The sequence below is a fragment of the Linepithema humile genome, chromosome 6, assembly GCF_040581485.1.
Source record: "Linepithema humile isolate Giens D197 chromosome 6, Lhum_UNIL_v1.0, whole genome shotgun sequence".
Classification (NCBI taxonomy): domain Eukaryota; kingdom Metazoa; phylum Arthropoda; class Insecta; order Hymenoptera; family Formicidae; genus Linepithema; species Linepithema humile.
This window is the reverse complement of record NC_090133.1, coordinates 6,682,509-6,709,476: the sequence shown is the minus strand read 5'-3', so window position 1 is coordinate 6,709,476 and position 26,968 is coordinate 6,682,509. Positions and strand designations below refer to the sequence as shown.

Sequence of the window (26,968 nt, the reverse complement as noted above, 5' to 3'; positions counted from 1 at the left end):
CTTAATTGCATGAAAATGCGTAATAAAAATAAAAAATCCGAGTAAATTTTCGCACGTTGCGATTTTCAATCAATGATCAATACGATCTTATTCCAATGTAAAGCATTTATCATAATTATAACAAATTTTTCGCTAAATAATCTTTTGTAATATTGATATATCAGCAACGCACCATTTATTATATCTATTTTATATCTGTTTTATTTATCTTTCTGCAAAATATTTAATCTACGACTTTTAAGAAAAATAATTTAATAATATGATATGACATAGTTATTTTACTTTTGATGGGTCATGAATAAATACATGATTGGTCTCGCTGCGCGTATATTTGGCGCGATAAAAAACTGTGCTTTTTGAATATTTATGAAAAATACAATTCTTACAAAATTTAAGCAATTGTCACATAAATTTTAATTTATTAATTACAGTACATGAAAATATTTTGTAAATGTTTTTTAATCATATGCATAATAATCATCATATATCAATTATATCATAATAATAAAATATTTAATTATGCTAAATATATAACAATGTCTAGATGACACATAAATGGAAATTATTTCTACAATACGCATATAGTGTAAAATAGTGAAAAATATATTATATTCAAGATCGATAGAGAATATGACAAAAGTATAAATTTTGAAAATTTTCTGGAAACTGATTTTTCTTAGTAAAAATATAATAATATTAAACAATATCAATATTAATCTTTCAAATTGTTCCACATAAACTCTTTTAAAAAACTGCCAGCGAATTAAATTTAGAAATAAAAATAAATAAAAAGTTATTTACTTCTAAATTTGTATTCCACTTTAATCTTATTACTGTAACAAATTTTTATTTTAAAATTAAATTACAGAAATTAGTTTTGTGGCAAACTATTATAGTTTTAATAAATAAAACATATTGTTTAATATTGTTATATTATTATTTTTTGTTATGAAAAATTGTATTCCTAATTTTATATAAAATAAAAACTTTTCTCACTAATCATGATACAATTTGTCCTGTAAACTACTTTTTTAACTATTTTTAAACAATAATAATAAAAAATGAACTAATAAAAAATATATAATTAGTGTTAAATTATACGCATTGATATTTCAACTTTTGCTGATGCTAATCAGTTTGTCATTTTTTTCAGGAAATAGGAAATTTAATGAGTATTGCTTCTACAAACGATGCAGCTTGCAATATACTTCTCTCTGATGTTTTCGCCGGCAGCACTAAGAGTGCATTAGCATCATCAATGTCAGATAGCTTGTTACTGATAGAATTTTCTTCTTTGCATGTGACTTTTACTGTTGGTTTTATTCCTTTCTCGCGCCATGATAATGTCGCCCATACGTATCTTGGACGAGGATGCAAAAGTAATTTTTGTTCCAACTGCAATGTTACAACGACATTGTAGCATACATGCGTATTTCGCATTTTTTTTAATTTTGTAATATATTATAAAAAAAAATTTACTTTAACTGTCATTCTAGGATATTTTTTGCTGACGTTAATATGCAGCAAGTTAACAAGAGGCCAAAGAAATAAATATGCAGTCAGGAGAACAGATGCTGGATTTCCTGGCAAGCATAAGATAAACTTGGCTTTGTCTTTGAAGTAGCACGATGCAAATGCCGTTGATTTTCCTGGTTTCATATTAACATTTTCTACAAAAATACGTATAATACACCAAATAATATATATTTGTTTCAGCATTGATATGGTAACAGAAAAGAAAAACAAAACATTAATAAGATGGAAAAAATACCAAAATAAAACGTGGCTTCAAAGTGGTTCTTTAAAATCGTCTTCAAACAGTCTTTATCACTGGAACAGCCAGTTGTCACAAGTAAATCTACATTTTCTAAAGCTTTTGTGATCTTTCGTGTTATAAGCTCCGTACTGTGAGCAGTAATAAACAAAGTTGATTAGGCATTTATGAAATAATCAGAATATTATTCAAACAATGAATAGCAACAAAAACATAAAAATTAAATTTAAACTAAAATATTTACTAAAATATTTGTATCATTGTAGTAGAGTGTGTATGAAAAATTACAATAAATTTTGTTGCACTTACTTTTTACTTGTAATTCCAAAATCGAAACAATAAAATTTAAAACAATTTTCTTTTAATAGTGAGATTAGAATTGCTCGATTAATATCATATGAATGTTCTGATTGCAAAGATGGTCCAGATTCCTGTAACTTATTTCCAATAGTCAATACACCAATGGACAATTTTTTAAAAACTGTTATTTTATTGCAACCACACGCTGTCAGAAGATTTATTTCCGTTAAACCAATATGCGTACATTCTTCTATAATTTCATCGCCTATTTTGATATCGCTACCTGGTGATCTTTACATGAAATAAACGAAAGAATAAATTGAATTGTTCTCGTAATAAATAGTCTATGTTGAGAAATATATAATAAAAAAGTATTAATTTTTTTACCTAGTATTTTCCAAATATTTTACTGTATGTGACGTTGTATGTATTAGCTTCTCCGCTTCATAAAAACTTATTACATTTTGTGCTGGTATAACAGCAGTTGTTCCTACATTTAAAAACGGAACAGCAATAGTTATTTTGTAATTATAAATTAATATAATTGGCAAGAATTAATTACGTACCTAAAGGAAGACATTCTCCCTTATTTACTAATGCACTCGTGTCAGAGTCAAGTATAAACGAACTAAATTTGTTTGACTGAAAAAGTTTTGTTTTACATTACTAGCTAGTTGCACATAAGCATTAGTATTACAGCTTACCTTATTCGTCTTCATTTCTGTTTCATTTATTTCTTGATTTGCTATTACCGCATGTCCCCGTTTAGTGGCAGTTAAAAACGGTGGTACATTACTACAGCAATTTATTGCATGACACAATATTCTACCAAAGGCGTCTCTTATGTGTATCATTTCTATTTCCATTTCGATAATAACATCTGAATTTACTGTTGACTCAATAATTTCCAATGCTTCTTCTACAGAAGTTGTAGATTGACATGTCTCTTGGTTTGTAGATATATTTTCGTTTACCTACAGAAAAAAATTAATAAAATGTAAAATCTTGTTAAATCATTATTTTATTTTACAATTTTACAACATTACAGATAAGTTAAATAAAGTAGAAAGTTCCGAAATTTCCATTTGAGAGAATGACCTGCTATGTTGTGCGCACAAGATCTTGTCTTCTCCCTGAATGCATAAGATTAATTGCATGTACAATACTATGAAATTAATATCTTATTTTTTCTAATGTTGAAAACACTTTACCACTTCTGGACGATTAACATGGACGAATGGTCTTTCTGGACGATTAACAATGTTGCGCACCACAGTTCGTAGCAAATGTGCAGCAAGTACTATTGTATCTGCAATTGCCCCTATAATTTTTAATATTCCTGATTTATTGGCAGTCTTGAAAAAAATTAATTTATTATTTCGGCATCCAAACTTTAGAGATCTAAGAACATATTAATATATAATATATTAATTTATAATTAATATAACTCTTACTAAGATAACGATATATTTAATTTTATTATGAAAATTTATTACAAAGAATTTTTATTAGGAGAATTTTTTTATAGAAAATAATAATAATAAATTTTTACTTGATTTTTGCTTTTAAAAATGTTGGTATTTCCGCAAACATTTTTCCGATTGTATCTTCTGTATCTGCGATTTTATCAATTATTTCAGTTATAACGGATTGCTTTGAGGCTAGATCAAGTATAAGAATGATATCAGCTGTATTTGAATCGGCTATGGCAATTATTTGTTCCTGCGTTATATAAACAAAATTAATTACAATATTAAAAGAGCAGGATGTTTAAAACATTTATAGTCACCTTTAGTTCGTCTGGATTTTGTTCACATAATGTGTAAGATACATCAATTTGTTGCAATGGTGTAGGCAAAGTATCAAATATCTTTTGTAACTCCTCTCTCCAAATAGTAACTTCATCCGAACTTTTCTCCGTACATACTAATTAATTATAATAAAAGTAAAGCTTGAAAAGTGTATTAAGTATCAAGTTTGCATTAAATAATTTTTATTACTTCTTGTTTTAATATTTAGAATTAGGTGTTCTTTTTCATAACATTATAACAAAACTATGAAACATATGAAAACGTAATTATCTATTTTTTGTTATAATGATGTTAATAATTAAAAATTATAGAAAAAATATGTAATAATATTCAACTTTGAAATATATTGCATATATAACTAAAATATTTTAAATCACTTATAATGGAAAACTTTTAAAATACCTTATTCCATATAAGTATAAATGCTAATCTTTTAATCTGTTATTGAAACAATAATTTTTAATTTAATTAATAATTAATAGATAAATGTTTACTATATATTTTAGTATATATATGTAATACATTTGACATAACAGTGTCTCTGTACATACCAATTAGAACTGATATTCTTATCGGATCCATTTTAGTACTCTATTACAAATTTTTTGCTGTCTGTTAATAATTACTGCAGAACTTTTATCTTTGAGAACGTATGTTTGATTCTGTCTATTAGACTCGGCGACTTGATTTGTAGTGAACAGTCGTTGAACTTATTGGTCTTAATGCTTCGAGAGAGAAATGTTTACATTTTTTTTTGTTTAAGTATTTTGAATATGAGATTATGATCAATTTTGCTTTAAATATAAAATACGTTAAAAATTTATTAGCTCACAACTAAGGGATAATTGATATAGTGCAGAGCAAATTTTACGAAGCGTTTGTTACAAGTTTTTTTTTACTAAAAAATGACAAATATATTTGTCAAAGATATATGTGATGGAGTTATAGTAATAACAAAACACTTTAACAAAAAATATGATTATTAATCGGCAGTAGAAAATGATTTAAATTCGTGAGGAAACAAATTATAATCAGAAAGTAATATAATAAATAATTAAATTTGTTTACAAAAATTTTACAATAAAACGACTTAAAATCTGTAATGAAATAAATTTTCATCTTCCTTACTCCACAACGATTAGAAATAAATTTTGTCTTGTAAAAAATTAAAAATTTTTTTTTGTATAAAGTGTTTGATATTATTGCGGTGAGCGTTAGGTTTTAAGTTTATGTTTGCCACTAGACACAGATATGCTTGGTTTTGCCGTCAAGGAATTATCAAAACCGCTGGAAATGCGACTGGTATCACAAACAGCGGAGTTAGTAATACCTGACGTTGTCGCTGATAAGCTTTTCAAGGACGCGCTGATTAGTGGACAAAAATTATAAATTTAAATATGATATTTTTATTAAAATATTACTTTAAATGTTTTTTAATGATTTTCAAACTGCTTTTTGGCTCTCTTTGACATTCTATGATGATACATTGCAGGCAGGTAAATTTTTTTCTACAGTTGGTTTCGAAGGTTTCATTCTGACTACAGTATGCTTCGGAATGTCGCCGTTTTCTTCGATTTGCGAACAATTGTTGCAAGCATCACTGATGGGCTTCCTGCGGATTGTTAGCGCATTCTACCTCATCTCTTTTCAAAAGATTATTCTTAATTGCATAAAAATGCGTAATAAAAATAAAAAATTTGAGTGAATTTTTGCACGTTGCGATTTCTAATCAAAGATCAATACGATCTTATTCCAATGTAAAGCATTTATCATAATTATAACAAATTTTTTGCGAAATAATCTTTTGTAATATTGATATATCAGCAACGCACCATTTATTATATTTATTTTATATCTGTTTTATTTATCTTTCTGCAAAATATTTAATCTACAACTTTTAAGGAAGATATTTTAATAATATAATATGACATAATTATTTTACTTTTGATGGCTCATGAATAAATACATGATTGGTCTCGCTGCGCGTATATTTGGCGCGATAAAAAACTGTGCTTTTTAAATATTTATGAGAAAAACGATTCTTACAAAATTTAAGCAATTGTCACATAAATTTTAATTTATTAATTACAGTACATGGAAATATTTTATAAATGTTTTTTAATCATATGCATATTAATCATCATATATCAATTATATCATAATTATGAAATATTTAATTATGCTAAATATATAATAATGCTTAGATGACACATACATGGAAATTATTTCTACAATACGCATATAGTGTAAAATAGTGAAAAATATATTATATTCAAGATCGATAGAGAATATGACAATAGTATAAATTTTGAAAATTTTCTGAAAACTGATTTTTTTTAGTAAAAATATAATAATATCAAACAATATCAATATTAATCTTTCAAATTGTTCCACATGAGTTCTTTTATAAAACTGCCTGCGAATTAAATTTGGTAATAAAAATAAATAAAAAGTTATTTACTTCTAAATTTGTATTCCACTTTAATCTTATTACTGTAACAAATTTTTATTTTAAAATTAAATTACAGAAATTAGTTTTGTGGCAAACTATTATAGTTTTAATAAATAAAACATATTGTTTAATATTGTTATATTATTATTTTTTGTTATGAAAAATTGTATTCCTAATTTTATATAAAATAAAAATATTTTTCACTAATCATGATACATTTTGTCCTGTAAACTTTTTTTTTAATTACTTTTAAACATTAATAATAAAAAGTGAAATAATAAAAAATATATAATTAATGTTAAATTATACGCATTGATATTTCAACCTTTGCTGATGTTAATCAGTTCGTCATTTTTTTTCAGGAAATAGGAAATTTAATGAGTATTGCTTCTACAAACGATGCAGCCTGCAATATACTTCTCTCTGATGTTTTCGCCGGCAGCACTAAGAGTGCATTAGCATCATCAATGTCAGATAGCTTGTTACTGATAGAATTTTCTTCTTTGTATGTAACTTTTACTGTTGGTTTTATTCCTTTTTCGCGCCATGATAAAGTCGCCCATACGTATCTTGGACGAGGATGCAAAAGTAATTTTTGTTCCAACTGCAATGTTACAACGACATTATAGCATACATGCGTTTTTCGCATTTTTTTTAATTCTGTAATTTATTATAAAAAAAATTTACTTTAACTGTCATTCTAAGATACTTTTTGCCGACGTTGAAATGCAGCGAGTTAACAAGAGGCCAAAGAAATAAATATGCAGTCAGGAGAACAGATGTTGGATTTTCTGGCAAGCATAAGATAAACTTGGCTTTGTCTTTGAAGTAGCACGATGCAAATGCCGTTGATTTTCCTGGTTTCATATTAACATTTTCTACAAAAATACGTATAATACACCAAATAATATATATTTTCTTCAGCATTGATATGGTAACAGAAAAGAAAAGCAAAACATTAATAAGGGGGAGAAAATACCAAAATGCAACGTGGCTTCAAAGTGGTCCTTTAAAATAGTCTTCAAACAGTCTTTATCACTGGAACAGCCAGTTGTCACAAGTAAATCTACATCTTCTAGAGCTTTTGTGATCTTTTGTGTTATAAGTTTCGTACTGTGAGCAGCAATAAACAAAGTTGATTAGGCATTTATGAAATAATCAGAATATTATTCAAACAGTGAATAGCAACAAAAACATAAAAATTAAATTTAAACTAAAATATTTACTGTATCATTGTAGTAGAGTGCGTATGAAGAATTACAAAAAATTTTGTTGCACTTACTTTTTACTTGTAATTCCAAAATCGAAACAATGAAATTTAAAACAATTTTCTTTTAATAGTGAGATTAGAATTGCTCGATTAATATCATATGAATGTTCTAATTGCAAAGATTGTCCAGATTCCTGTAACTTATTTCCAATAGTCAATACACCAATGGACAATTTTTTAAAAACTGTTATTTTATTGCAACCACACGCTGTCAGAAGGTTTATTTCCGTTAAACCAATATGTGTATATGCTTCTATAATTTCATCGCCTTTTTTGATATCGCTACCTGGTGATCTTTACATGAAATAAACGAAAGAATAAATTGAAATATTCTCGTAATAAATAGTTTATGTTGAGAAATATATAATAAAAAAGTATTAATTTTTTTACCTAGTATTTTCCAAATATTTTACTGTATGTGACGTTGTATGTATTAGCTTCTCCGCTTCATAAAAACTTATTACATTTTGTGCTGGTATAACAGCAGTTGTTCCTACATTTAAAAACGGAACAGCAATAGTTATTTTGTCATTATAAATTAATATAATTGGCAAGAATTAATTACGTACCTAAAGGAAGACATTCTCCCTTATTTACAAATGCACTCGTGTCAGAGTCAAGTATAAACGAACTAAATTTGTTTGACTGAAAAAGTTTTGTTTTACATTACTAGCTAGTTGCACATAAGCATTAGTATTACAGCTTACCTTATTCGTCTTCATTTCTGTTTCATTTATTATTTCCCGATTTGCTATTACCGCATGTCCCCGTTTAGTGGCAGTTAAAAACGGTGGCACATTACTACAGCAATTTATTGCATGACACAATATTCTACCAAAGGCGTCTCTTATGTGTATCATTTCTATTTCCATTTCGATAATAACATCTGAATTTACTGTTGACTCAATAATTTCCAATGCTTCTTCTACAGAAGTTGTAGATTGACATGTCTCTTGGTTTGTAGATATATTTTCGTTTACCTACAGAAAAAAATTAATAAAATGTAAAATCTTGTTAAATCATTATTTTATTTTACAATTTTACAACATTACAGATAAGTTAAATGAAGTAGAAAGTTCCGTAATTTCCATTTGAGAGGATGACCTGCTATGTTGTGTGCACAAGATCTTGTCTTCTCCCTGAATGCATAAGATTAATTGCATGTACAATACTATGAAATTAATATCTTATTTTTTCTAATGTTAAAAACACTTTACCACTTCTGGACGATTAACATGGACGAATGGCCTTTCTGGACGATTAACAATGGTGCGCACCACAGTTCGTAGCAAATGTGCGGCAAGTACTATTGTATCTGCAATTGCCCTTATAATTTTTAATATTCCTGATTTATTGGCAGTCTTGAAAAAAATTAATTTATTATTTCGGCATCCAAACTTTAGAGATCTAAGAACATATTAATATATAATATATTAATTTATAATTAATATAACTCTTACTAAGATAACGATATATTTAATTTTATTATGAAAATCAATTACAAAGAATTTTTATTACGAAAACTTTTTTATAGAAAATAATAATAATAAATTTTTACTTGATTTTTGCTTTTAGAAATGTTGGTATTTCCGCAAACACTTTTCCGATTGTATCTTCTGTATCTGCGATCTTATCAATTATTTCAGTTATAACGAATTGCTTTGAGGCTAGATCAAGTATAAGAATGATATCAGCTGTATTTGAATCGGCTATGGCAATTATTTGTTCCTGCGTTATATAAACAAAATTAATTACGATATGAAGAGAAAAAGATGTTTAAAACATTCATAGTCACCTCCAGTTCGTCTAGATTTTGTTCAAATAATGTGTAAGATACATCAATTTGCTGCAATGGTGTAGGCAAAGTATTATCTATTATCTTTTGTAACTCCTCTCTCCAAATAGTAACTTCATCCGAACTTTTCTCCCTACATACTAATTAATTATAATAAAAGTAAAGTTTAAAAGGTATATTAAATATCAAGTTTTCATTAAATGATTTTTATTACTTCTTGTTTTAATATTTAGAAATAGTTGCTTTTTATAATTTTATAACAGAATTATGAAATATATAAAAACGTAATTATTTATTTTTTATTGTAATAATATTAATAATTAAAAATATTAGAAAAGATATATAATGATATTCAACTTTGAAATATGTAGCATATATGACTAAAATATTTTATTCCATATAAGTGTAAATGCTAATTTTTTAATCTGTTATTGGAACAATAATTTTTAATTTAATTAATAATTAATAGATAAATGTTTACTATATATTTTAGTGCATATATGTAATACATTTCACACAACAGTGCGTTTTAATGTGTACATACCAACGAGAACTGATATTCTTATCGGATCCATTTTAGTACTCTATTACAAATCTTTTGCTATCTGCTAATAATTATTGCAGAACTTTTATCGTTAAGAACGTATGTTTGATTTTATCTATTAGACTCGGCGACTTGATTTATAGTGAATAGTGGTTGAACCTGTTGGTCTTAATGCTTCAAGAGAGAAATGTTTACATTTTTTTTTTTTTAAAGTGTTTTGCACGTGAGATCGATTTTGCTTTAAACATAAAATATGTTAAAATTTATCTGCTCACAATTAATGGATTGATATTGTGCGGAGCAAATTTTGCAAAGCATTTGTTACAAGTTTTTTTTACTAAAAAATAACAAATATATTTGTCAAAGATATATGTGATGGAGTTATAGTAATAACAAAATATTTTAACAAAAAATATGATTATTAATCGGCAGCAGAAAATGATTGAAATTCGCAAGGAAACAAATATTAATCAGAAAGTAATATAATAAATAATTAAACTTGTTCACAAAAATTTAACAACAATAAAATGACTTAAGATCTTTAATGAAATAAATTTTGTTTTGTAAGAGGTTTTAAATTTTTTTTTGTATAGAGTGTTTGAAATTATTGCGGTGAGCGTTAGGTTTTAGGTCTATTTGTTCTTGTGTTGAAATAGTATCTTGTTAGTGATACGAATAAAACTTTTAATAATTTTGTTCTAAAAATATAAAGATAGATAATTAATAAAAATGTTTTGAAATTATTATTTTCATTCTTTTTTTTTTAGAGTCTTTGTTATGTGATATTTTTGTCGGTAGAGACAAAACTTCACTATTTTGCTTTAAACACATAATGTACTAAGAATTTTAGTTTTTATTTCACAAATAATCAGTTTTATTACGAGTTGATTTTGCAATGCTCTTAGAATAGTGTTTCTTATTAAAAGAGATAATAACTTTTTGTCTGTTGAATGTGTACGTGTTGTGCAGAATTATAGTAAAACTCGCATGACAATTATTTATAAAGATATAATGATTACAAAATTAAAGTATTTGTTAATTAAGTTTTATTATTAGTAATGTACTAAATTATTATACTTTTTAAACATTTACAAAATAGTCAAGTATTATATGTTTTATTATAATAGTCAAGTATTATAACATATCAAATATTGTTAAAATATTAATATGCTTGACAATATACAAATCAAAATTTTTGCTAAATTATGCATGTAATATAAAACTATGAAAAGCATGTTACATTTAGAATTGATAAAAAATGAGACGCAAATATTTTCTTTGGAATTATTTTGAAAACTGATTTTTGTTAGCAAAAGTAAGAAAATATTAAACCATTAATTATTTGTTGTTTTAAATAATTTATATAATAATGTTATATTATATAATATAACATTATATAATAATGTTATTTTAAATAATCAATTCTTTAAAAAGAGTTTGTTTCGATATTAAATTAAAAAATAAAAATGTATAAAAACTTTTCATTTTTTAATTTAAATCGCTCTTCTTAAGTGTAGGTTTTTAACTATTTTTAAAAATGTTTAATTTTTTAAATAAAGCAGTAAAGTTAAAATAACTGGACAAATTATTTTAACTTTATTCTTCAGTACTTTTGCTATAAAAGTTTACTTTCTATTTTTGTACGAACTAAACAAATATTTTGCATCAGTCATGGTATACTCACTTTGTACACTTTGTACAATTTTTTAAAAATTATTTCATTCAAGTCGTAATTTTGTTTTTGTTTTTAAATCGAAGGTGTATAATTAATATCAAAGCGTCTGCATTAGTGCTTCATTTGTTTCTGATACAAAAGATACTATTCCATAATCGGTACTTCTGTAGCAGGAAATTTGATGAGCATTACCTGTACGAATGCTGGAGTTGACAGTTTATTTGTCTCCGTTGTTTTTGGCGTTAGTTGTAAGAGTGCATTAGCACCTTTCATGTCAAAAAGCTTCTTACTTATAGAATTTTCTTCTTTGCAAGTAACTGTTGCGATATCTGATTTGTCGGACCACGATATAGTCGCGAACACGTATCGTGGACGTGAATGCAAAAGCAATTTTTGTTTTATCTGCAACATTATAATATTGTTAAAATACGCATATACATTGCACATCTTTTTAAGTCGCGATAAGTAAGAACAGTCCTTACTTCAGCCTGTATTATGGTGGGTTGCACATTAGGGATGCGGTGTATACATTTAATAAGGGGTAAAAGAAATAAATGCGTGGTAACAAAAACGGACATTGGATTTGCCGGCAAGCATAAAATGTACTTGTTTTTGTTTTCAAATTTGCTCGATGCAAATACTACTGATTTTCCTGGCGTTATGTTGACATTTTCTAAAAATGCATACAATATATCAAATAACATGTATTTTTTACAGCATTGATATTACAATAAAAAATAAGAAAATTAATAATAAGAAGAAAATACCAAAGTACAATGTGGCTTTAAAGTGTATCTTTAAAATGCCTATCAAGCAGTTTTTATTATTGGAACAGCCTGTTGTCACAAGTAAATCTACATTTTCTAGAGCTTCTGTGATTTTTTGTATTATAAGGTCCGCACTGTGAGCAGCAATAAACAAAGTTGATTAGGCATTTATAAAATAATTAGAATATTAATTATTTAAACATTAAGTATAAACAAAATAAAAATTAAATTTTACGTAAAATATTTACTGTAATGTCATAGTAGTGTGCGTATGAAAAATGATAATAAATTTTGTTGTACGTACTTTTTAGTTACAATTCCCAAATCCAAAGGATTAACAAAATCAAAACAATTTTCTTTTAATAGTGAGCTTAGAATTGCTCGATTATTATCATATAAATGTTTATGTTTTAAAAATTCTCCAGGTTCCTGTAACTTATTTCCAATGGTTAATATACCAATGGATAATTTTTTAAAAACTGTCACTTTGTCGTAACCACACGCTGTCAGAAGTGCTATTTCTGTTGGACCAATACGTTTATGTGCATTTACAATTATTTTGTTTTCTTCGATATCGCTACCTAATAATCTTTAAAAGATAAAAGATAAAAACAATTAAATAAGTAAAAGCGGTAATTTCGGTAATAAATATATCTTATATTGAAAAATCTATGAAAGAATTATGTTACTTGATATTTTGCCCATGTTCTATTGCATGTGACGGTGTTTTAATCCCCGTATTATCCCTCTCTGCTGGTATAACTGCAATTGTTTCTGCATTTTAAAATAGAAGCATTAGTTAATTCGTCATTACAAACAAATTAATATAATTTGCAAGTATTAATTGCGCACCATTAGAAACACATTCTCCTTTATTTACCCATTTATCCGTGCCATTTTTAATCTGAGTGACTTCGTTTGACTGAAAAAGTTTTGTTTTTATATTTCTAACTCGTTACATATAAGCATTACTGCAGCTTACCAGTATTGGTATTGCATCCACCTCATCCACGTCTATCTTTTCATTTGCTTCCTTATCTTCTGTTACCGCACATCCACATTTAGTGGCAGCTGTAAATGGTGAGACACTACTGCGATATTTTGCTGTTTCAACCAATATTCTGCCAAAAGCGTCTTTTATTATCACTTCTTCAGTTTCTATGCCTTGATCATGAATTACTGCGTCTTTTATTAGTATTAATGCCTCTTTTTCACTCAATTGTGGATTTGCTTTTTTAGGTTCATGTATGATCTTGTCATCTGTCGTATCATCTGTCTATATAAAAAATTTTAATTACATATACAGAGTGTCTTAAAATGATCGTGTAAACGCTGAGTGGGTAGAAAAGAGTGAACTAAATAGAAAAGTTTTTTACCATTTTGCAATATTTGCAATAATTATTGAGAAATTAAGTAAAAAGGTTTGGAGAATGAGTGGGCGATTTACGTGGTGAGATGTGTGCTCTACGAAGAATAAAGCTTCTGCTCGCTTTTTACGTATTATTTCTGTCCTCGCCGAGCGATAAACTTATCGTTACCGTACGACATTCGTCACTGTTACACCTAAATCGCACGTCGTACATCCTATGGAACGCGAGAACGCGTTCTCCTTTGCTAATTCTTTTTAATTACCTTAATAATTATTGCGAAAATTGCAAAATTTCTGAGACACTCCGTGAAATCTTGTTAAATTATAATTTTTAAAAGAAAATCATGCTTTAAAAAGTATTTTACTCGTAATATTTTAGCAGATTCTTCTTTTTCAGTAGAGAGTAGACGTTTGCGTGAGATTGTCATGTCTTCTAACTGTGTGAATAAGTTTAATTGCATGTATAATAATATGAAGTTATCATCTTATTGGTTTTAATGTTATACTTTACTTTATGTGGATGAGTAATTGATGTTATAATGTTACATTTTTTGGACACCTGTTGTAGCAAATATGCGGCGAGTAACATTGTAGTTGCAGTTTTTTGTACAATGTCCATTATGTTTTCTTTGTCGCCAGTCATGCAAAAAATTAATGAATTTTTTTTGCATGAGCAATATAGAATCCTACGAATACAATAATACATAGTATATTAATTTATAAAGCAGTAATAAATTATTATTTTTATCATGATAAAAGAATGAGAAACGACACAAAAGCTTGGTTGAAACGTTTATTCAATTGTATTTGTTCAAAGACTTATAAGTATCAGAAACAGTGCCATTTTTTATTTCATTCTAATTTATGTTAGAGCGTTAGAGCTTTAAGTAATTTATTAAACTATTTTTAATTTTATGAATTATGCACAGTAACAATAGCAAAAATTTTTACCTAGAATAATCAGGCTTCAGAAGTAGTGGTATTTTTGTAAACTCTTTTATAATTTCATTTTCTGCATTGCTGATCTTGTCAATTTCGTTAATTATGCTTTTTTCGGGGAGGAGTAGATTAATTACAAAAATGATATCAATCGATGATGAATTGGACAATTCACCAATTAGTTTCTGTATTATAAAAATAAAATTAATTAAAATGTTAAGAAAAAAAAAAATTAAATATTTGTGGTTACCTGTAGTTCACTTGCACTCTGTCTAATTTCAAAGTTACTTGTTTTGATGTTAAATTTACTAAATATATTACTTTGAAATTCTGTCATCAAATCCTCAAATAATTCAATTTCTTCGGTTGTACATACTAAATAATATAATAAAAATAATGCTTAAAGGTATGTACAGTATTATGATTATGTAAAATAATTTTTGATTATTTCTTGTTTCAATATTTTTATACATATTACTGTTTTTTATCTTTACAACAAAATTATAAAATATATAAAAAAATAGTCTATAGTTTTATATTGTAAAAATATTAATGAATAAAAATATAAGATATGTAATAATAGTAAACTTTCAGATATATAAGGTACACGCAGTGCCGGATCTACACATAAGCTAGATAAGCTACAGCTTAAGGGCCTCACATTAGAAGGGGGCTTCTTTAATATAGAAAAGATTTAAAAAAATGTATTTTTTGTTAATAAGAGAGAGCCTCCTTAAGATTATAGCTTAGGGACCACAAAATCGTACATCCGAACCTGGGTACACGACTAAAATATTTTATTTTATATAATAATAAATTCTAATATTTTAATAATCTATTATTTACACAAGTATTTTTAATTTTATTAATAATTAATACGTAAGTACTATAGTTATTAATGTAAATTATTTTACTATACATATTTTAGTGTACATAATATATTTTACACAACAATGTGTTACTATACATACCAGCTATAGGACTGATTTTTATACTATTTATTTTATCCATTTTATCCATTTCAGTTTTCTGATGTACTTATCTTGCTATCTTCTAATAATTACTGCAGAACTTGTAACGTTTAGAATGTGTGATCTCAACTGTTCGTTCTCTCCAACTCGATTCACTGCCAAGTCTGTGAAGTACATAAGAAACGTCTTGGCGCTTCGAGTGTTTACATCCAAGAATGTTTACATTATTTTTCGTTTTAAAGCATTCTTAATACGAGATTTTGATTAATTTAGTTTTAAATGTAAAATGTGCTGAAAATTTATCGGTTTATTAGACTTATAATTGATTTTATTAAAAGTAAATTTTACAAAACATTTATCATTAGTTTCTTTTGAGTAAAAACATGCCGGTTTCCTCCAGGCGTTCGATTCGCGATAACTCGTTAATTATAGCGATCATCGAGACTCTCGTCGGAAAGAGAGACAATACCGGAATGCTCTCTCGCCCGCGGCCGACTTTTTTTTTTTTAAACAGAATACTAATATAAAATATAATTTTTAATAATAATGTGCATAATTCGATATTATAAATTTCAAAATAAATTTATTAGAATCAACATCTACATTTCTGCAAGAGTAAAAAAATAATTTGTTTGCTTATTACATATATAATATTTTTAGAAGTGTTACATCTTTCATCTGTTTATTTCTTCGTCTAAATAAATATCAACATATTACGAATACACACTGTAATGAACAAGAACATAATATAAAGACAAAAAAATATACATATATATCTTAAAAGAAAACAGAATAATAAATAATGCATATTATATGAAAAAATATTTGGTTAAAAAAATGGAACGTATGTATACTTTAGATTACTCCAAACGATATCTCTTTTTAGTTGGTTGCTTATCCTTTTCGTTAAAATCATTCCAATGGTGTCTTTTCCTATTTGATACATTTATAAACGAACTGATAAGTATACTCTCGTAACTGATTAGGACGCTGTTCTTTTTCATCGGATTCGTCTCCACTCCTAATGTGATGAACCAGAGAATTCGTTCATTAAAATAAAAAATTTTCACCGCGGTCATTTCGCTGTAAAAAATAATTAACTCGTTATACCTATAATTCTAATGTGATATAAAAAACCATATTTTTAAATAACGTACTTGTTTTTGCGATAAAGTTTATAGGATTTCTTATGATTACTCAAGTTGGCAAGCTTCCGTAGGAACTTTTCATCATAGCTGATTACAATCAACTGGAAATTCTTTTGGTGTCTCGATTGCAGTTCAACCACTCTGCAACATTGTCAGCATAATATTAATATTATTTTATATTAATATTATATATTAATACACGATAACCTTCGCACGAATATCTGGCTGTTGGCTCTTTACGCTCCTTTTAAATTTATTGATTTTAACAATCATCAGAGCCTGATACATCTATTATTTTTTAATATTATTTATAATTGCTTAAATACAATTTGACATCAAAGATAAAAATAACAGTGTAGTTAGTGTATCTGTTAAGCTGTTCGCATATTCTTCGTCCAAATTCGTCGTTGGTTCGTCTAATGTGAAAATATCACAATCCTTGCAAAATGTTTTTGCCAAGGCAAGTCTTATAAATTATTGACGCCAGCACTTATAAAAAATCGCGAGTTTTGTGTAAAAACATAATGTGTTTCAGATTATGAGTGTTAATTATTCGACGCATACACTAATTACCTTCTGTACGTAGCGCTGCAACGTCCTTTCATGTCCATTTTGCAGCCGTGCTTAGTTTGAATCAGCATGTAATTGTAGCTTTTTTTATTGCTGCCTACACCCTTTGTATATTCCATGCCGATTTCCATGCAGGTTGTAAACTTGCTTCTACAATTTCTTTATTATCTTGTTGACAGTTGACATGCGCTCCTTGTAGCAATCAATCATCGCTGCGTCCAATTCTTTACTCTGGTGCTTCAGATCGGCTAGTTTTTTCTTGAACCTAATGCAAGAAAAATATCCGAAATTACATGTTTGATCATTGCATAATACAAGTGATAAAAATATATATTATTTTGTACATGATTTTACTTCTAATTCAATGCATTTGTTGATGTAATTTTGACGGGTTAATCGGTATTCTTCTTTTCGCAACTCCCGCGTGTATTGTTTTGTTATTCTTTCCAATTCTTCCTAATTTCCCAGTGCTACGTTTTTCTAAAATTACAATTAAACAATTTCTAATTAGTCAATATATTAATATAAATTAAATAAATCATAAAATATAAATATATTACTTACTTGACAAAGCAACATCTGCTTCTTATTTTCTAATTAATCCCACTCGTCATCTAATCATAATTCATATTTTTCAACTTTTCGAATAATTTCTTGTATTGTTCTTTCAAAGCTTCTACCGCTTCTTTAATTTTGCGCAACGTCTATGTCAACGTATTGTTTAGCAACTCCCTCCTTTCGATTTCTTGACCCGTGACATCTTATAATATATCTAGATATCTACAATGTGTATCTACAAAGATTTCAACCAGTCTTTGTTGATGCAGTCAAGGATGATAAAGAATCTTCAGGACAAGAGAGGCGTTTATGCTTACAATCAAGCTGCAGCCTGTAAAGAATACATTGAAAAACTATCCGTAAATGATTCCTGCTGGCCGTTATGCCACAGAAACTTTAGGAGCAAAAAGAGAGTTGCTGATTTAAAAAAGGAAATGCAAACCGATATAATCCGTAATAAATTGGATCATTTAAAGAAGTGCGAGGAGAAATTAAAGGCGCAGCAGGAAAAATATGACAATATGCTGCAGTTGAAACCTATTGTTGAAAAGATCGTTCAGTATGAAAAACATAACTTAAAAAAATTGAAAGGACTTAATATGTTTTTTACACTTTATATTCTATCTTATTTATAATTTGTTAGAGTTTTAATATATTTCTGATTTTTTTTTTCAATTAGGAAGAACATAGAGGAAATAAAAAATAATATAGTGCAGTCAAAAAGTACAGTCGCTAAAAGTCTGGAAACATCAAAGGCAAAGACTGAGGAAATGTTATTGCTATACGATGATATGATTGGCGATCAAATTTTGTGATCGATGCACAGACGAAATACAACAATTAAACAAAGTTGTTAATAGTCTGAAAACTCGAATGAACAATACTGATAATGCTAATTACAGATGATGGTAGTAATTTATCATTTTTAATTAGAATTTTTTGTATTTTAACAGAAATATTTTTTTTCTAGAAGTCAAAACCGGAAGAACTATAGAAAAAGCGCAGGCGCAGCGAGACTCCTTGAAAACATTTCTTAAAGAAGCTCGTAATTATATCGTAATCATAAGCGCTGCAGCTCAAATTGAACAAGCATAACGAGAGACTGCACGGTGCTAGAGCGACATACAACGAGTCATACAAGGAACAATTAAAAATCCATATGCAGAAATTGAAACATTTGAAGGCAAGCAAGAGGACTTAAAATGATAACAATAATTATATACATACAGAAAAAAAGATTAAGACTACACGATATTAAATTCTACATACGAAAAATATCTGTAAATAGAAAAAAATATTAAAAACATGTATAACATGTATACCAATTTATGTTCTAGTGAAACGTCATAAATTGAATTTTTGTATAAAAAGTAATGTTTCTATTTGTAGGTGTATATGTATATGTTTGAATTTTGGAAGATTCAAATATTTCACGCATATAACAAAATGTGGTAGAAATAACGCCTCAAACATTCTTGATCTAACATTATTTTACAGAAGCGGGATCTTACAGACATTAATTTAGAATTTAGACATTAATTTTCTATTAATCGTGGAATCTTACAATATAGTACCTTGGTTTGTGAGGTTTCACTGCAATAAAGAGTTTTTTCAACAGTAAAAACCGTTAATTATGACCATAATGGAAAAAGGATGTTATCTCGATGTTTAGGTAAGTGTATCTGTATTTTAATTATTTTATAAAAAATTTTTGCTTATAACTTTCTGTAATAAGTGGATTATATGAATTCCTATGAAAATTCTCACAATACTTTTATTCTAAAAATCACGATTTAAGTTGCAAAAGAGAAATGTGCAAGTGAGAAATAGTCTTTCAGTTGAATTGACAAAACTAATCATATAATTTTGCGATTTTGTGTAAATTACCTGGAATTTTCTGCTTATCTTGGGACTAAAATAAAATTGCTTTTTCTGAAGAACGAGTTAAAACGACGAACAAGTAATAAGGAAGTCTTGTCTATAGAGTGTTGCACTAATTTGTTTCTCAAAAATATACTTTTTTTGTCCATTTAATTGTGACCACTATAATAAATAACATAAAAGCGCGACAAGTGTTCGTATGCATTTGTTAATTATCCTTTTTAATAATTTTAATATTACAATATATAATTTATATAAGAAATGTTTTATAGACGTGTCAATTTGAAGAGGATATGAATAAATTTGAATTATCTGAAAAGACAGTCATGAAAATGCTAGAACCAATAAATAAAGTATTGTGCAAATATTTTTGTATGAAATGTCGTTCTGGAACTGTTTGCGAACGCAGGATCAACTAGTAATATATTAGAATTTAAACATTCAAATATTATGAAATGTTTGAAAAGTAAGTTGTATTACTATTGTTTTATTTATTATTTATTTTTATTTATAGATAATCTCTCTATATTATTTTTATATATTAAGTAATTATATAAAAAATAAAAAGTATTTAAATCTCAGCTGCCAAGGATAAGGCAACTTTTAATAATAATAAGAATGAGAGAATTGCTGATCAAATAATCAACGATAAAATTCAGAAGATATGGTTTTATAATTACGCATATATAAATAAAAAGAAAATAGATAGATTAAAAAAAATAAATAAATAGAAAGTATTATATATTTCTCACTGATTTGATAAGAGACTCTACAAAATTTCTAATAATTATGAATATTAAATATTTTAAATACTTTATTGAAAGTCTTGCTAAATCTTTTAAATATCTTATATTTAACGACATTATATTTAACGTCATTTAATTAATCGATAATTACTTATAGAAAGTTATGTTACTAATTATAATTTTGATTTAAACAATACGCAGTTAGAAGATGAATATGTAGAAAATAATTCAAGAAGAAGTTATTAACATTCCTTCAGTTATTAACATTCTTTTAATAAATTTTTGATATAAGATTGTTGTCGTTAGAGTCTATTTTGTTTTAAACATATAATGTGCTATAATACTTTTAGTTTTTTTTACGAATAGTTTTATTAAAAATTAATCTTACAATGCTTTTGCCATAACGGTTCTTATTAAAAAAGATAATAAATTTATCAGTTGAATGTGTATACGCTATGCAAAACTCGCATGTAATAATAATAATAATTATTTATAAGAAAAATAATGTTTACAAAATTAAAACATTTGTCATATAAGTTTCATTATTAGTTGTAATGTATTAAATTATTGTATTTTGTGAACATTCACTAAATATTCAAATATATGTTAAATATTAAAAAAAACAATACTTAATGCTTGAATGATATACAAATAGAAATTGCTACAATACGTATGCGTATAGTGTAGAATAATAAAAAGTACGTTATACTCAGGATTAATAGAAAAAGTGACAAAAACGTAACTTCTTTGGAAAATTTTGGAAACCGGTTTTTGTTAGCAAAAGTACAAAAATATTAAAGAACAAATTATTTAAATTGTTTTAAATAATTAATTTTTTAAAAATATTTTGATGTTATATAATAATATGAAAAAAATATACTTATTTCTGAGTTTAAACTGTATTTTTCATAAATTTTGATTTTAAAAATTACACACTTAAATATTTTTATACATCAAAATTTATACGTCAGTATTTTATACATCAATAATTTGCATAAATTATTTTTCTTATATAAAAATTTTGCGTTAAAACATTTGCTATAAAAAATCGCATTCCAATTTTATATAAAACCAATATTTTATATAAACCGTTTTTTTTCTATTAATCGTGGTATATCTTTTCTTTGTTCACTACCACTTAAAAATTATTCCATTTAAAGTGATTATTTCATTTAAAAGTATTAAACAATTTATAATTAAATAAAATATATATTTTTTATGATAAATTGGGAAATTTGATAAGTATTGCTGGTACCAATGATGGAGCTTCCAGTGTCTTTGTTTCCGGTGTTTCCGGCGGTAGTCTTAAAAGTGCATTAGCGCCTTCGCTGCTAAATAGCATATTATTGTTAGCATTTCTTTTGCAGATAACTTTTGCAAAATTGTCTTTCTCTGACGACGATAAAGTCGCCCACACGTATCTTGGACGTAAATGCAAAGGCAATTTTTGTTCTATCTGCAACGTTATAACAACATTATAATATACATGCGTATTTCTCATTTTTTTAAATTTTGATATAAGAAAACTTTTACTTTAGCCATCACTATGGAACGTTCTCCGTTAATGTTGAAGTGCAACCAGTTAACAAGGGGTAAAAGGAATAAATGCGCGGTGACGAGAACGGATGCTGGATTTCGTGGCAAGCATAAAATATACTTGATTTTGTTATTGAAGGTGCATGTTGCAAATGCCGTTGACTTTCCTGGTTTTATGTTAATATTTCCTAAAAAATGCATACAATAAATTAAAAAATATGTATTTTTTTAGTATTGATATTACGATAACGAAAAAGAAGACTAATAAGAACAAGAAAAATACCAAAATACAATGTGGCTTTAAAGTAATTTTTTAAAATGTATTTTAAATGATCTTTATCATTTGAAGAGCCAGTTGTCACAAGTAAATCTGCTTCATTTAAAGCTGTTTTTATTTTGTGTATTATAGACGACCGTCTGCATTGAATAAATAAATATTAATTATTATTTGTCAAGTACTAGGATTGTTATTTAAAAATTATTTAAATGTTAAACATAAATATAAAATTTAGATTTAAATTATGATATTAAATAAAACAATATAGAAGGATGCGTATGAAGTATCATCATAAGTTTTATAACAATTATTAAGTACTTACTTGTTAATCACAATTCCAAAATCCAAAGACTTAAAACTATTGTCTTTCAGCGTTGAGATTAGGATTGTTTGATTGCTATCATAGGAATATCCTGGTTTTAAAGGTTGTCCAGGTTCTTGTAATTTATCGCCAATGGACAATACACCGATAGACAACTGTTTAACTACTGTAACTTCTTTGCAACCACAAGCTGCCAGATGTCCCAGTTCTATTGGCCCCATACGTGTATAGGCATCTACAATTATTTGGCGTTGTACCATATCGCTGCCTGCAGATCTTTAAAAGAAATTTACTTTAAATAAAACTTATTTGAAATAAATAAATAAAATTATTTTAGCAAAGAATAAAATTTATATTAAAGTACATACAGGGTGTTTGATAATGTTCTAATGCTCGTGCGCAACGCGCTATTATTTGTCAATCCTTTTTAATTAATATCTCAATTATTGTCGCGAAAATTGCAAAACGGACTTTTCTGTTTAGTTTACCGCGCTGTATTCGCACACAAGCGTTGGCCCCAACATTATGAAACACCCTGTATAAAATAATATTAAGCTTTATACTGGATGTTTTGTCCATATGTTGATGAATGTAATATTATATCAATATTATTTTCCTCGTTATCACATTTTATTGTATTTTTTGCTGGTACAACCGCTGTTGCTCCTGCAATTAGATGGAAATAACAATAAATTTGTTATTATAAGTAAATCAATGTAATTTACAAATATTAATTGTTTACCATAAGGAATAGAAGCTCCTGTATTCACCCATACACATGTGTCAGGTTCAAGTACAGCCGGAATGATTCCATTTGACTAAAAAAATTTTCATTTTACACTTTTAGCTCGTTGCATGCCAGCATTTTTTAGTTTTGGAACTTACTTGAGTTTTCACCACTTTCCTTTTTTTTGTTTCACTACTTGCTACTACTGCGTATCCGTGTTTAGTGGCAATTGAAAACGGTGGTACATTATAGTCGCTACGTACGGTTTTAAACAATACTCTGCCACAGGCGTCTTTTATATCTACATTTTCAGAATCCCTTTTTTCCATATTCTGCCCTATTATTTTGTTCATTATTCTCAATGCTTCGTCTACAGAAACTTTAGGTAGACATATTTGTTGGGTTTTAGGTGCATCTACATCGTATATGTCTATGTCTGTCTGTAGAAAAAACTTTAATTGCATATATAAACTTGTAAAATTATGACTTTAATATATAAAAAAATAATTTACTTGTAAGTCTGTATGAGATATTGAATTCAATGAAGAAACATGTGAAGGAGAAGATTTTTCACGATATTTGTATGAAGTCTGGATTTCATTCTGTAAATAAGTTTAATTGCACGTGTAACTTTATAAAATTGGTATCTCATTATTTCTATAATGTAAAAAATATGTTACCTCTTGTACTTGAATATCATAAACGGTGAGTATATTTTGTAATAAATATATTACAAGTATAAATGTGTCTGCAGCTTCTTCTATCATTGTCATTATCGTTTGTTCGTCAGCAGAGAAGCAAAAAACTAATTTTTTATTTTGCCAAGAACAATATAGATATCTAAGAACACATTAATGTACAATATGTTAATGTATAATGTATTAACAGTTATCATAGCTTTTAAAATAATATAAGTTAATATTTTCAGTTTTATACAAAATAATAATAATAAATTTATACTCAGTATAGTGAAGATATAAAAGTGACGGTATTTTTGCTAATAATTGTACAATCCCATTTTCTTCATTCTTAAGTTGGTTAATAATTGTAATCATGTTTTGCTTTTCGGATTGTGGACCGATTACAAAAATGCCATCAGTTACCTTATTGCTCATCAGACTTAGTTGTTTCTGCAATATGTAAGTAAAATTATTGAAAATATCAATAAAAACTATATTTATAATGTTTGTCATTACCTTTAATTGATGTATATTTTGAATAATAATTATCTCAATTATTATAGTCGAATAAAATCCAATTTCTAATATCTCATTGATATCACTACACAGTTTCTCTGCAGCATTCTTCTGCATATACACTAAATAATCATAATATAATTAAAGCTTAAAAATATGTTAAGTACCAAGTTTACATTAAATAATTTTTTATTATTAATTGTTTTAAAATTTATAATTAATTACTTTTTATTTTAAAACAAAACCATAAAATATATGAGAAAATAATTATTTACTTTTATACAAAAGTATTAATAAAGAAACGTAATTATATTTAATTTCTAAATATATAAAATATGTAACTAAAATATTTTATTAGAATTTTTTACTTAAATAATTATTTTGAATTTAATTATTAATTAAAAAATAAATGTTTACTTTGTATTTTAATACGTGTAGTGTATTTTATATAAAAAAGTTTATATGAAATATATCACTGTACATACCACATACAACAGAGATTTTTAATGGATCCATTTCAATCTTCTTTTGCAATCCTTTTGCTATATGCTAATAATTTGCAGAATTATTTCGTCTGTTTGATCCGATCTATCACACTGGTCGATATGATTTAATTTGTTTTGCCTTTGAAATAGTTAACAGAAATCATAACACTTCGTTAGGAAAGTGTTTACATTTTTTCTTTATTCAAATATTCTTGATATAATATTATAAAAATTTGTTTTAAACATAAAATACGTTGCAAATTGCTTGCTCACAACTTATGAGTAATTAATCCTATTAAGAAAAAAATATTATAATCAATTTTATTTTAAACATAAAATATGCTGCAAATTGCTTGCTCACGACTTACAAGCAGTTGATCCTATTGAGAAAATAAATCTTGTGGAGTTATTGCTATAATTTTCTTTTAGTATAAAAAGAAACGACAAATGTATAATAACATTAAAATATACACGTACATTGCGTATCTCTTTCTTTTTCCAAATGTATAAGTGTAATCTCACTTGAGCCATCACTATAGTGGGTAGCACATAATTCAAATGCATCAAGTTAACTAGAGGTAAAAAGAATAAGGGTGCGATAATGAGAACGAATGCTAGATTTGCTGATAAGCATAAAATATATTTGGTTTTGTTTTCTACAGTACATGTTGCAAATGTTGAATTCCCTGGTTTTATATTAACATTTTCTAAAGAAATGTACATATATGATTTTTTTTATATATTAATATTATGCTGTAATCAATAAAAAAGAAAAAAAAACGTACTAAAATGGATAGTGGCGTTGAAGATTTTTTTTAAAACTAACTCTATCCATTTATCATTATTCATAGAGTCAGTTGTCACAAGTAAATCTATTTGTGGTAAAGCGTATTGCAATGTGTTTATTAAAAACGTCCTGCAAAATATTAATTATTCAGTATTAATTATAAAATAATAGAGAAATATGAATGGGAATAGGATTATTCTTGCATTAACTTTAAATAAAAGTTAGATCTAACTAAAATATTAAATAAAGTATTATAGTAATGTACTTATGAAAAATTGTAATAAACGATGTGCTTACTTATTATATGTACTTCTACAATCCATATAATTAAAGTCATTTTCTTTCAATAGAGAGATTGTTCAGTTACTATCATAGTAATATTTTGTTTTTGTGTCACAAATAATCAGTTTTATTAAGAGTTGATTTGCAATGTACATGCAATAGTGTTTCTTATTCAAAGAAACTTTATATCTGTTGAATGTGCATGTGTTGTGCAGAGTTATAGGAAAACTCGCATGTAATAATAATTATTTATAGGAGAAATAATGATTAGAAAATTAAAGTATTTGTCATATATATAAATTTATTATTTGCTATACATGTAGCAAAGTAGCAAAGTATCATCCTTTATAAGCATTTACAAATATTTAAATATTATAACAATATTTAAATATTATGTATTAAATATTATAAAAATATTCTCTTTTACGACATATAAATGAAAATTTTTGTTATAATATGCTTATAGTGTGAAATAATGAAGAGTGTATTATACTCAGGATTGATGGAAACTGTGTAACAAAAATTATTTTCTTAGAATTTTTGTGAAAACGGATTTTTGTTAGCAAAAGTATAAAAATATTAAACAATCAATTATATAATTCGTTTTTAATAATTAAATTAAATAGCAAAAAAAAATACAAAAAGTTTTATTTATTTTTAGCTTATTAATTAAATGTAAATTTTTACTTAAAATTTTTATTTAAAATTTACTATATTTTTAAAAATTAAAAAATTTTTAAATAATAATTTAATTGCAGAATTAAATATTTTAAAACAAAATATTGA

The 26,968-nt window shown here is 26.4% G+C and overlaps 2 protein-coding genes across 2 annotated transcripts; both read right to left on the bottom strand.

Moving 5' to 3' along the window:
• Positions 1-300: 300 nt before the first annotated feature.
• On the bottom strand, positions 301-15,867 carry LOC105678334 (uncharacterized). Its single transcript, XM_067356928.1, has 25 exons — positions 15,668-15,867; positions 14,947-15,071; positions 14,709-14,881; positions 14,269-14,443; positions 14,123-14,194; positions 13,371-13,664; positions 13,241-13,310; positions 13,078-13,162; positions 12,693-12,977; positions 12,389-12,522; positions 12,104-12,294; positions 11,767-12,023; positions 11,631-11,638; positions 9,947-9,955; positions 9,403-9,542; positions 9,166-9,335; positions 8,825-9,014; positions 8,660-8,746; positions 8,315-8,587; positions 8,177-8,252; positions 7,998-8,100; positions 7,620-7,901; positions 1,772-1,905; positions 1,480-1,670; positions 301-1,395 (listed from the first exon to the last, which is right to left on the bottom strand). Exons 1-25 carry the CDS (start codon positions 15,714-15,716, stop codon positions 1,150-1,152), a joined length of 3,819 nt encoding a protein of 1,272 aa, XP_067213029.1. The 5' UTR covers positions 15,717-15,867; the 3' UTR covers positions 301-1,149.
• Positions 15,868-19,299: 3,432 nt separating this feature from the next.
• Positions 19,300-25,262, bottom strand: LOC105678221 (gephyrin-like). The gene is made up of 12 exons (XM_012377362.2): positions 25,114-25,262; positions 24,629-24,750; positions 24,393-24,562; positions 24,113-24,272; positions 23,945-24,034; positions 23,591-23,872; positions 23,448-23,523; positions 23,269-23,371; positions 22,706-22,981; positions 22,390-22,523; positions 22,104-22,294; positions 19,300-22,026 (listed from the first exon to the last, which is right to left on the bottom strand). Exons 1-12 carry the CDS (start codon positions 25,142-25,144, stop codon positions 21,787-21,789), a joined length of 1,875 nt encoding a protein of 624 aa, XP_012232785.1. The 5' UTR covers positions 25,145-25,262; the 3' UTR covers positions 19,300-21,786.
• Positions 25,263-26,968: the final 1,706 nt, after the last annotated feature.